Source organism: Ornithorhynchus anatinus, chromosome 3 (genome assembly GCF_004115215.2).
Source record: "Ornithorhynchus anatinus isolate Pmale09 chromosome 3, mOrnAna1.pri.v4, whole genome shotgun sequence".
NCBI classification, from domain to species: Eukaryota; Metazoa; Chordata; class Mammalia; order Monotremata; family Ornithorhynchidae; genus Ornithorhynchus; species Ornithorhynchus anatinus.
This window is the reverse complement of record NC_041730.1, coordinates 135,570,799-135,581,690: the sequence shown is the minus strand read 5'-3', so window position 1 is coordinate 135,581,690 and position 10,892 is coordinate 135,570,799. Positions and strand designations below refer to the sequence as shown.

The window sequence follows — 10,892 nt, the reverse complement described above, 5'->3', positions numbered from 1 at the left end:
GTTCCTTACATTTATTATCGCCCAAAAGGACCCGGATCCCATTTCTACCTGTCGGGATCGAGGCCTTGTACTCTTCATTCCCCCACCACCAACCCCCCGCCCCGGGAATGGAGGCCGCGTCGGGGATTTGGGCGAGAATCCTTCCTGGCGGGTGGGCACGTCTCCGTCAGTCAGTCGGTCAATCAATCGGTGGTACTTACTGAGCGCTTACTGTGTGCAGAGCGCTGGCATAACAACTCTAATGATAATAATAACGGTATCGGAAAGAGTCCGGGCTTGGGAGTCAGAGGTCGTGGGTTCGAATCTTGGCTCCGCCACGTCATTCGATAGTATTTATTGAGCGCTTACTACGTGCAGAGCACTGTACTAAGCGCTTCGAATGTACAAGTCAGCAACAGATAGAGACAAGCCCTGCCCCATGACAGGCTTGCCAGCTGTGTGACTGTGGGCAAGTCACTTAACTTCTCTGTGCCTCAGGTACCTCATCTGTAAAAGGGGGATGAAGACTGTGAACCCCACGTGGGACAAGCTGATCGCTTTGTATCCCCCAGCGCTTAGAACAGGGCTTTGCACCTACTTTATCGCCATCGTTCTCGTCCGTCCGTCTCCCCCGATCAGACCGTAAGCCCGTCCAAAGGCAGGGACCGTCTCTATCTGTTGCCCACTTGTTCATCCCAAGCGCTTAGTACAGTGCTCTGCACATAGTAAGCGCTCCATAAATACTATTGAATAGTAAGCGCTTAACAAATACCACCATTATTATTATCAACAGTGCTTTCCGGGCCTGATCCTCCCGGCACGGTCCGAAGCAGCTTTACCACCGGAGGTGAAATTTGGGGGTGGGTTGGGGGGGGGGGGGGGGGGCTATGTCCAGCGTGAAGGAGGGGGAGAGGTACAGTTTGAAGTACAATTTGTTGCTGAATTGAACTTTCCAAGCGCTTAGTACAGTGCTCTGCGCACGGTAAGTGCTCAATAAATACGATTGAATGAATGAGAGAGAGAGAGAGTCTGCTCCTCCTCCCTTCTCCCACACCTCGACTCGCTCCCTTTGCTCTGCCCCCTCCTGCCCCGCGGCACTTGTGTATATATTTGTTCATATTTATTATTCTATTTATTTTATTAATGATGTGTATCGATCTCCATTTGACAGGTGAGGAAACTGAGGTCCCCGAGAAATGAAAGGACCGGCTCCAAGGTCACTCAGCTGACAAGGGGCGGGGCGGGATTAGAACCCAAGACCTCTGACTCCCCGGCCGGGATTCCCCGGGGGGGGGGGGGCTGGTGACGTCACGGCCGCCGGGGGAGGGGCCGGGGCGTGGTGACGTCAGCGTCAGGGGGCGGGGAGGAGCCGGGACGGGGCGGTGACGTCAGCGTCAGGGGCGTGGCCGCGGGGGAAGAGCGGGTGGCGGGACGTCACGTGAGGGGGCGTGGCGTCGGGGAGGAGCCGGGCGGTGGTGACGTCACGCTCGGGGGGCGTGGCGGCGGGGAGGAGGAGCCGGGTGGGGTGGTGACGTCAGCGCGAGGGGGCGCGGCGTCGGGGAGGAGCCGGGCGGTGGTGACGTCACGCTCGGGGGCGTGGCGGCGGGGAGGAGGAGCCGGGTGGGGTGGTGACGTCAGCGCGAGGGGGCGCGGCGTCGGGGGCGCGGCGTCGGGGGCGGGTCCGCGCGCCGTGGGGCGTCGGGTCGGTGCGGGCGCGCGGGCGGGCGGGCGGGCGCCGGGGGGATGGAGGCGGTGCGCGCCGGGGCGCGGCTGCCGGTGCTGGTGGAGCAGGTGCTGGGCGACGCGCTGCTCGTCACCCTCCGCTGCGGCGCCCGCAGCTTCACCGGGCTCCTGCTCGACTGCAACAAAAAGTGAGAGCGTCCGCGCCGCCTCCTCTCCTCTCCTCCCCCGCTCCCCCGCTCTCTCTTCTTCTCCCCCCGTCTGTCTGTCTGTCTGTCTGACTGTCTCTTCCCTCCTCGCCCCCTCCTGTCTGTCTCCGTCTCCATCCCTCTCCCTCCCCTTCTCCTTCCCTCTCTCTCTCTCTCTCTCCCTCTCTCTCTCTGTCTGTCTGTCCCCCCTTCTCCCTTTTTTCCGTCTCTCCTTCTCTCTTTCCCTCCTTCCTTCCCCTTCCCCTTCCCCTCTCTGTCCCTCTCCCCCTCTTCCCCTCCCTCCTCCTGTCTCCCCTTCTTCCCCTCTTCTCTCTCTCACTCTTTCTCCCTCCCTCTCCCCCTCCCCTTTTTCTCCCTCTCTCCCCCTCCTCTCTTTCTTTCTCCCTCCCTTTCCCCCTCCTGTCCCTCTCTCTTTTCCCTTCCTCTCGCTCTTTTTCTCCTCTCCCTCTCCCCCCCGTTTTCCCTTTCTCTTTTTCTCTGTCCCTCTCCCTCCTCCCCCTCTCTTTTTCTCCCTCTCTCCCCCTCCTCTCTTTCTCCCCCTCCTCTCTTTCTCCCCCTCCTCTCCCTCTCCCCTTGCTCCCTCTCCCCCTCTCTCCTTCCTCCCTCTCTCTCTCTTTCTCCCTCCCTTTCCCCCTCCTGTCCCTCTCTACCTTTTCCCTTCCTCCCTCTCTTTTTCTCCTCTCCCTCTCCCTTTTCCCTTTCTCTTTTTCTCTCCCCGTCTCCCCCTCTCTCTTTTTCTCCTTCTCTCCCCCTCCTCTCTTTCTCCCTCTGCCCTTGCTCCCTCTCTTTTCCTCCCTCCCTCTCTGCCCTCCCTCTTCCCCCTCCCCCTCTCTCTCCTCTTCTCCCCCCTCCCCCCTCTGTCTCTCCCCCCCTTTTCCTCTCTCTTCCCTTTAACACCAACCCCCTCCCCCCCCCCCGGGGTCCCCGGCTGTGTTTTCGGCCGGAGCAGACACTTTCCAGGGAAAAGGGAGGGAAAAGGGAGGGAGGTCCTGGGGGGGGGGGGGGCGATAAGCCCTGGCCTGGTCATGCCTCCAAATCTGCTTCCAAACTGGGGCTGGGGTGACCTCCTCCTCCCCCTTCTCCTCCTCCTCCTCCCCCTTCTTCTCCTCCTCCTCCCCACCTCCTCTCCCCCCTCCCCCTATTCCTCCCCCTATTCCTCCCCCTATTCCTCCCCCTCCCCCCTTTTGGGGTCCCCCCCCGGGGGTCGGGGCTCCAGGGTCCACTTCCCAGGCAGGCCCAGAGGATGGATGCTCTGCCCGAAGGCCGGAGCGGAAAGGTTTCCGGCCTGGGAGGTGGCCACAAACCTCCTGGCCGCCTCTTCCCCCCTCCCACCGATGATGATGAAAGGACTTGTCAGGCGCTTACTATGTGCCAAGCACCGCTCTGAGCGCCGGAGGAGGTCCAAGGTCATCAGGTTGGCCCACGTGGGGCTCCCAGTCTTCATCCCCGTTTTACAGATGAGGTCACTGAGGCCCAGAGAAGGGAAGTGACTTGCCCAACGTCACGCAGCTGACCAGGGCGCCGCCGGGATTAGAACCCACCGCCTCCGACTCCCAAGCCCGGGCTCTTGCCACTGAGCCTCGCTGCTTCTCGGTGTCCAGGGCAGGGGCGGCACCGAGCCCCCTGCCACCCTCGGGGCCCCCGGGCCTTGCGCTTTTCTTGGTCCGAGGACCCTGTCGGGATCTGGATGGGGAGTTTAAAATAAAACCCCCGAAAAAAAACAAACGAAAAACAAGCAGAGTCACTCAAGGCCTACACTCTACAGGACATAAAAGTAGGAAGTGAGAAGTCCGGGATAGAAAAAAAATCCCATTTCATGGCAGGTCTCCAGGGGTGAAAGGACGATCCGAAGGCTGTTGTGGTACAGTACACCCCCCCCCCCAAGCGCTTAGTACAGTGCTCCGCACCCAGTAAGCACTCAGTAAATGATAAGAATGACATTCGTTAGGCGCTTACCATGTGCCAAGCACCGTTCTAAGCGCTGGGGTAGGTAGACGGTAATCGGGTTGTCCCACTTGGGGCTCACGGACATAATCCCCAGGTAAGGGAGCTGAAGCACAGAGAAGCGACGTGACTCGCCCCAGGTCACACAGCAGATAAGCGGCGGAGCCGGGATTAGAACCCACGTCCTCCAACTCCCGGGCTCTTGTCACTAGGCCCCACGGCTTCCCACTAATAATGATAATAATAATGTTGGTATTTGTTAAGCGCTTCCTATGTGCCGAGCACTGTTCTAAGCGCTGGGGTAGATACAGGGTCATCAGGTTGTCCCACGTGAGGCTCACAGGCTTCATCCCCATTTTCCAGATGAGGTAACTGAGGCCCAGAGAAGCAAAGTGACTTGCCCACAGTCACACGGCTGACAAGTGGCAGAGCCGGGATTCGAACCCGTGAGCCACGCTGCTTCTCATCGATCGAACGAATGAAGCGATCGGCGGTCGGGGCACCCAGATCTTAAATTAGCGAGCGAGCGGTGGTATCCAGCTGGATAGTGAAGGAGATTTTTTCAAAAAAGTTTCTCTTAAGGAACGGTGTGCGCGTTGACAGGCTCGAGGAGAACCTGGGATGACAGTTCTGATTTGCTGCCCCCCCCCCCCCCCAAGGGCTCTCCGCTTCCCCCCACGTGCTCACGATCTCTCCCAGTCCTGCGACGGCATCAGGGGAAGTTGTCTTTTCCCCCCAACCCGTCTTTCTGTTATTAACGTTTATTAAAATAGCCGTCTCCTGGAGACGGTATCACATGATAATAGCCTGTCTCTCTGCTAGATTAATGATTCGAGTGTTAATCGGGCATCCGTCCTTCTCTCCGGATGCTTTATTTTAAGACTGGGCAGAGGAAACGTCTCCTTTTTCCGAGGCCTCAACTCCTTCTCTTCCCCCCTCGCCCTCAATAGGTGCCGAGGCTCTACTGGAACATTTATGTCTCCGTGAGACACCCCATTATCCTCGGACGGTTATTCCGCTGACATTATCTCTTAATTAGATGTGCCAGAAACCATTCACGCCGAGGTCCCGTGATTTAACATGCGGCCCTTAAACGTGACTTCTTTCTCCCCCGGCTAGTTGTCTATCTTTAGTAGGTGAGTTTAGTGGGGGGCAGAAATAGGGAGGCTGAGATGTAGTTTGCCAAATAAAGGTTGTTTCTGCCCACCTCCACTGTGTAAAGAGCAAGCTGGTAGTCTTTTGGGGAATCAATCATATTTATCGAGTGCCGCTGGGGTGCAGAGCACCGTACTAAGCACTCGGGCAAGGACACTATAGAAGAGTTGGTAGGCCTGTTCTCTGCAAATCCGAAGCTCTGACCACTCTAAACTTTAAGCTCCTTATGGGCAGGGAAAGTGTCTGCTGATTCCACTGCACTGTACTGTCCCAAGAGTTTAGTGCAATGCTCTAACACTCGATAAAGACCACTGATTTATTAGCAAGAGCCTGCACTTCAATTGTATTTATGTATAATTGTAATAATCAGGGTGTTTGTTCATTCAATAGTATTTATTGAGCGCTCACTATGTGCAGGGCACTGTACTAAGCGCTTGGAATGGACAGTTCGGCAACAGATACAGTCCCTGCCCAATGACGGGCTCAGAGTCTTAAACACTTACTATGTGCCAAGCACTCTTCTAAGCGCTAGGGTAGACACAAGTTAATCAGGTCGTCCCACGTGGGGCTCACAGTCTTCATCCCCATTTTCCAGACAATAATAATAATAACGGCATTTGTTAAGCGCTTACCATGTGCAAAGCACTGTTCTAAGACAAGGCAACTGAGGCCTAGAGAAGTGAAGTGGCTTGCCCAAGGTCACACAGCAGACAAGTGGCAGAGCCGGGATTAGAACCCACGTCCTCGGACTCCCGAGCCCACGCTCTTGCCACTAAGCCACACGGCTATTGAGTGCTTACTGTGTGCAAAGCGCCGTACTAAGCGCGTGGGACTAGAACAACAAACACATTCCCTGCCCACAATGAGCTCACAGTTTAGAGGGCAAGACAGACATTAATACACATAAATAAATGATAAACCCTCAAAGAAGGCTGTGGCTAATGTGGGTGGGTAGAGGGGGGGAGAGTTGGTAGCCGTCGTTGACAAAGCCCTCCTTTCCCTCACCCACCCTCCCCTCTGCATGACCTGCAGCATGGACTAGTGGCAAGAGCCCGGGTTCGGGAGTCAGGTTGTGGGTTCTAATCCCCGCTTTTCCACTTGCCCGCTGTGTGACCTCGGACAAGACACGTCACTTCTCTGGGCCTCAGTTCCCCCCTCTGCCAAATGGGGATGAAGACTGGGAGCCCCATAATAATAATGATAATAATGATGATGGTATTTGTTAAGCGCTTACTGTGTGCCAAGCACTGTTCTGAGCGCTGAGGTAGATACAAGGTAGTCAGGCTGTGCCATGCAGGGCTCACAGTCTTCATCCCCATTTTACAGAAGAGGGAACTGAGGCCCAGAGAACATAATAATAATAATGATAATAATGTTGGCATTTGTTAAGTGCTTACTATGTGCCGAGCACTGTTCTCAGCGCTGGGGTAGACACTGGGGAATCGGGTTGTCCCACGTGGGGCTCACGGTCTTAATCCCCATTTTACAGATGAGGTCACTGAGGCACCGCGAAGTTAAGTGACTTGCCCAAAGTCGCACAGCTGACAAGTGGCCGAGCCGGGATTCGAACCCATGACCTCTGACTCCAAAGCCCGTGCTCTTTCCACTGAGCCACCCTGCTTTAAGTGACTTGCCCAAGGTCACAGAGCTGACAGGCGGCCGAGCCGGGATCAGAACCCACCACCTCGGACTCCCAAGCCCGGGCTCTTTCCACTAAGCCACACTGCTTCTCCATGTGGGGCGGGGACTGTGTCCAACCTGATTACCTTGTATCCACCTCAGCGCTTAGAACAGTGCTTGGCACATTTCAAACACTTGACGAATGCTATAATTATCATTAATTATTATTATTATTATCTGTAACGCTTTAAACCGTTGAAACTCCCCCTGCCGCCCCGCAGCGTTTATGTGCATATCCTCCATCTTCCTGCCTTCTCCCCTGTCTGTAATTGATTTTCATGTCGGCCAGCTCGTCCGCTAGACCGTCCCCTCGCTGTGGGCAGGGACTGCGTCTGCTCTGTTGTCGGCTTGTCCTCTCCCAAGCGCTTAGTACAGCGCTCCGCACCCAGTAAGTGCTCAATAAATGCGACTGATAGATTGAGCGTCTGTCTCCCGCCCAAGACCGTGAGCGCTCTGTGGACAAGGGAGTCGTCCGGCCAGTGGACAAGGGAGTCGTCCGGCCACTCATCGTGGTGTAATTTCCCAAGCGCTTATCACAGCGCTCTGCCCGCGGTGCTCAATAAATCCCACTGATGGATGGGTGGGTGTCTGGTTCTCTGAAAGCCGTTCTTGAGAAGTAAACAGCCCTGTTCACTTCTATTCACTCTTCCCTAAAGGATTTAAGCCCCTGAGAGGGTTAGAGCAGATTAGACGGTGACGGTCTAACCTGTTTTCCACCGACGGGAGCCGAGAGGGGAGGATTTAGGATTCCCCGACGGTTTTCGAAGCCCAAATCTGCCGTCTTTTGGTCGTTCTTGGTTGGGCTGGGCCCCGTGTTTCCCGACGGACCTGTGCGAGCTAGGCCATTAAAGGCCTTACTCCTCGCGTGGCGCCTTAGGGACGGGGCCCGGGTTTCGAATCCATCAATCAGTGGTATTTATTGAACGCCTACTGTGTGCAGAGAGCGTTGGCGGAGTACGATACAACAGAGCCGATCATAATTATGGTACTTGTTAAGCGCTTCCTATGCGTCAGGCGTTGTTCTAAGCGCTGGGGTAGGTACAAGTTAATCAGGTTGGACCCAATCCCTGTCCCACATGGGGCTCACGGTCTTAATCCTCATTTTATAGTGAGGCGAAGAGAGGCCCAGAGAAGTGACTTGCCCAAGGTCACTCAGCAGGCATGGGGAGGAGCCGGGATTAGAACCCGGGTCCTTCGGACCCCTTTTTGATGGCTTTTGTCAAGCACCTCCTATGTGGCGGCCACTATACTGACCGCTGGGTAGGTACCAGTTAATCAGGTTGGACCCAGTCCCTGCTCCACCGGGGCTTACAGTCTTAACCCCCATTTTACGGATGAGGTCACTGAGGCACAGAGAAGGGAAACAACTTGTTCAAAGGCCCGTGCTTTATCGGCTGGGCCACGCTGCTTCCCGAGTGACGTTACTGTAATCGTTCGTTCTAATAATAATAATGGTATTAAGCGCTTATGAGGTGCCAAGCACCGTTCCGAGCGCTGAGGCAGATGCAAGGTCATCAGGTTGTCCCACGTGGGGCTCACAGTCTTGATTCCCCATCTTCCAGATGAGGTGACTGAGGCACAGAGAAGCAAAGTGGCTTGCCCCAAGGCCGACAGGTGGCGGAGCCGGGATTAGAACCCACGACCTCTGCCTCCCGAGCCCGGGCTCTTTCCGTTAAGCCACACCGCTTCTCGTATTCGTTAAAACCGGTTGAGCGCTTACTCTGTGCAGAGTAAGAAGCCGGTGCTGACGGATTTTAGCGTGTATCCCCGGCCTTCGCCCTCATGTCCAGTCACGGCTGTCCCTTAGCGACCCCTCCCCTCCACTTCCTCTCTGTATTCCCGCCTCCCTAATCCTCCTCAGCTTTGGGACCGGGGTTGGGCCAGGCCGAGGCAGGATGGAAGGAACAGCTGCCGCCGGCCCGTGCCAGGCCTGGCGTGCTGCCCCCGCACCCGGTGATCGACATCGGGGGAAGGGGGTGGGGGACACGAGTGGGGTGTCACCGTGTTTCTAAGATTGCGGTTCAAACAATCCCCCCAAAATGAGCAGAGACCGGCGGTCTGGAAGCCGGGAAGGGAGTGTGTTGCCCCCCCCCCCCCGGAGATCGGAAAGCTAGGAGAACAGAAGAGAGAGGGATTTCCCGTGTCACCTTGCTTCCCTGCAGGAAAGATCTTTGTGGGCAGGGAACTCTGTCTTTTTGGACTCCCCCGAGCGCTTAGCCCACCCTAAGCGCTCAATAAATACCCTTCCTGGATGTCGGGGGCTGATTCTGGACTGGGACTTAGCACGTTTCATTTATGGGAAGACGTACCCCCGATAAGCGTCATGTTTCGTCGTGGACGGGGATTATGTCCGTTATAATGTCATATTGTACGCTCCCGGGAGCTTAGTGCAGGGCTCTGCACACGTTAAGCGCTCAATAAATACGACTGACTGACTGGACGAATGTAGCCCGGTTGTAGTGAGATTAATATGATAGTCTTAAGTGCTTGCTGTGTGCCAAGCCCTGTACCGAGCGCTTGGTTGATACGAGATCATCGGGTCAGATCCAGTCCCGGTCCCACATGGGGCTCACCGTCCAAGTAGGAGGGAGAACGGGTATCGAACCCCCACTTTGCCGATGAGGAAACTGAGGCACAGAGCAGTTAAGCGACCCTTCCAGGGTCACACATCCGCCGAGTGGCCGATCCGGGGTTAGGACCCAGGTCTTCTGACTTCCGGGCTCCTCCTCTTTCCACTAGGCCACGCTGCTTTCTTAGCTGCACCGGGGGGCAGGAAGGTAATGCCTGTCTTCTAAAATTGTAAGTTTTAGGGTGAAGGGGCATGAATCTGAGCGGGGTGAAACAAGGTTCGAAAGGCAGGAAAAGATGAGCTGCGACTTAGAGGCGGTCGGGCTTTCCGCAGGTTTGCGTTTCAACGAAAATGGAAGAGGAACCCCCGTCAGGTCCCTGAGGCCCGCTAGCCGCCCGGCCGGCCCGGAGAAAGGGCAGACCCCCGGGGTGGTCGTTGGGTCTTGTGACCTCTCTTCCCACTGTGCCGCCCGTTAGCAAGCAGTCGTATTTATTGAGTGCCTACCACGTGCGGAGCACCGTACTAAACGCTTGGGAGAGTACGATATAAAAGAGTTGGGATTCATGGCCCATAACCACAGGGAGCTCACAGTCTAAAGGGGGAGACGGACATTAATAAGTAAATGCCGGACATGGGTGCTGAGGGGGTAGGGCATAATAACGTTGGTGTTTGTTAAGCGCTTACTATGTGCCGAGCACTGTTCTAAGCGCTGGGATAGATACGGGGTAATCAGGTTGTCCCACGTGAGGCTCACGGTCTTCATCCCCATTTGACAGATGAGGGAACTGAGGCCCAGAGAAGTGAAGTGACTCGCCCGCAGTCACCCAGCTGACAAGTGGCAGAGCCGGGATACGAACCCGTGACCTCTGACTCCCAAGCCCGGGTTCTTTCCACTGAGCCGCGCTGCTTCTCTAAAAGCATAAAGGGAGCAAATGAATTCATTCAGTCGTATTTATTGAGCGATTACTCTGTGCGGAGCACTGCACTAAGCGCTTCCAAGGGCGTGGGTGATGCAGAAGGGAGACGGAGAAGAAGAAAGGAGGGCTCAGTCAGGGAAGGCATCTTGGAGGAGATGGGCCTTCAATAGGGGCCTGGAGGCGGGGGAGAGTGATGGTCTGTCCATTTGAGGAGGGAGGGAGTTCCAGGCGAGTGGAGCAAGAATTTTCACAGCTGTTGTCCAGAGTGTCGGGCCGTCGGGCCTGACCGTCCGGCTCCGGGGCGTCCCGTGGCTTCCCCTAACCTGACCTGGTCCCCCGGGTGGGGCTCGAGCAGTTCGGTGGAGCCTACAAGATAGTAATTAGTCTCGGTGTTTGTTGAGTGCTCAGTGCTCACGTGTCCCCGTACTAAGTGCTGGGCCGGGTACGGGCTCATTGGAGAAGTGATGCTCAGGGGTCATGAGTTCGAATCCCAGCTCTGCCACTTGTCAGCTGTGTGACTGCGGGCAAGTCACTTCACTTCTCGGTGCCTCAGTTACCTCATCTGTAAAATGGGGATTAAGATTGTGAGCCCCACGTGGGACAGCCTCATTCCCCTGTGTCTACCCCAGCGCTTAGAACAGTGCTCGGCACATAGTAAGCACTTAACAAATACCAACATTATTATTCAGTCACTTAACTTCTCTGGGCCTCAGTTACCTCATCTGTAAAATGGGGATTAAGACTGTGAGCCCCATGTGG

At 56.0% G+C, this 10,892-nt stretch overlaps 1 protein-coding gene across 1 annotated transcript in view; it reads left to right on the top strand.

Moving 5' to 3' along the window:
- The first annotated feature begins 1,716 nt into the window (after positions 1-1,716).
- Positions 1,717-10,892, top strand: part of PWWP2B (PWWP domain containing 2B) — a 71,688-nt gene continuing 62,512 nt past the window's right edge. Inside the window, exon 1 of the mRNA XM_029059907.1 lies at positions 1,717-1,850. Within this exon, the coding sequence (XP_028915740.1) occupies positions 1,723-1,850 (128 nt within the window). The 5' untranslated portion in view covers positions 1,717-1,722. The remainder of the gene's footprint in view (positions 1,851-10,892) is intronic.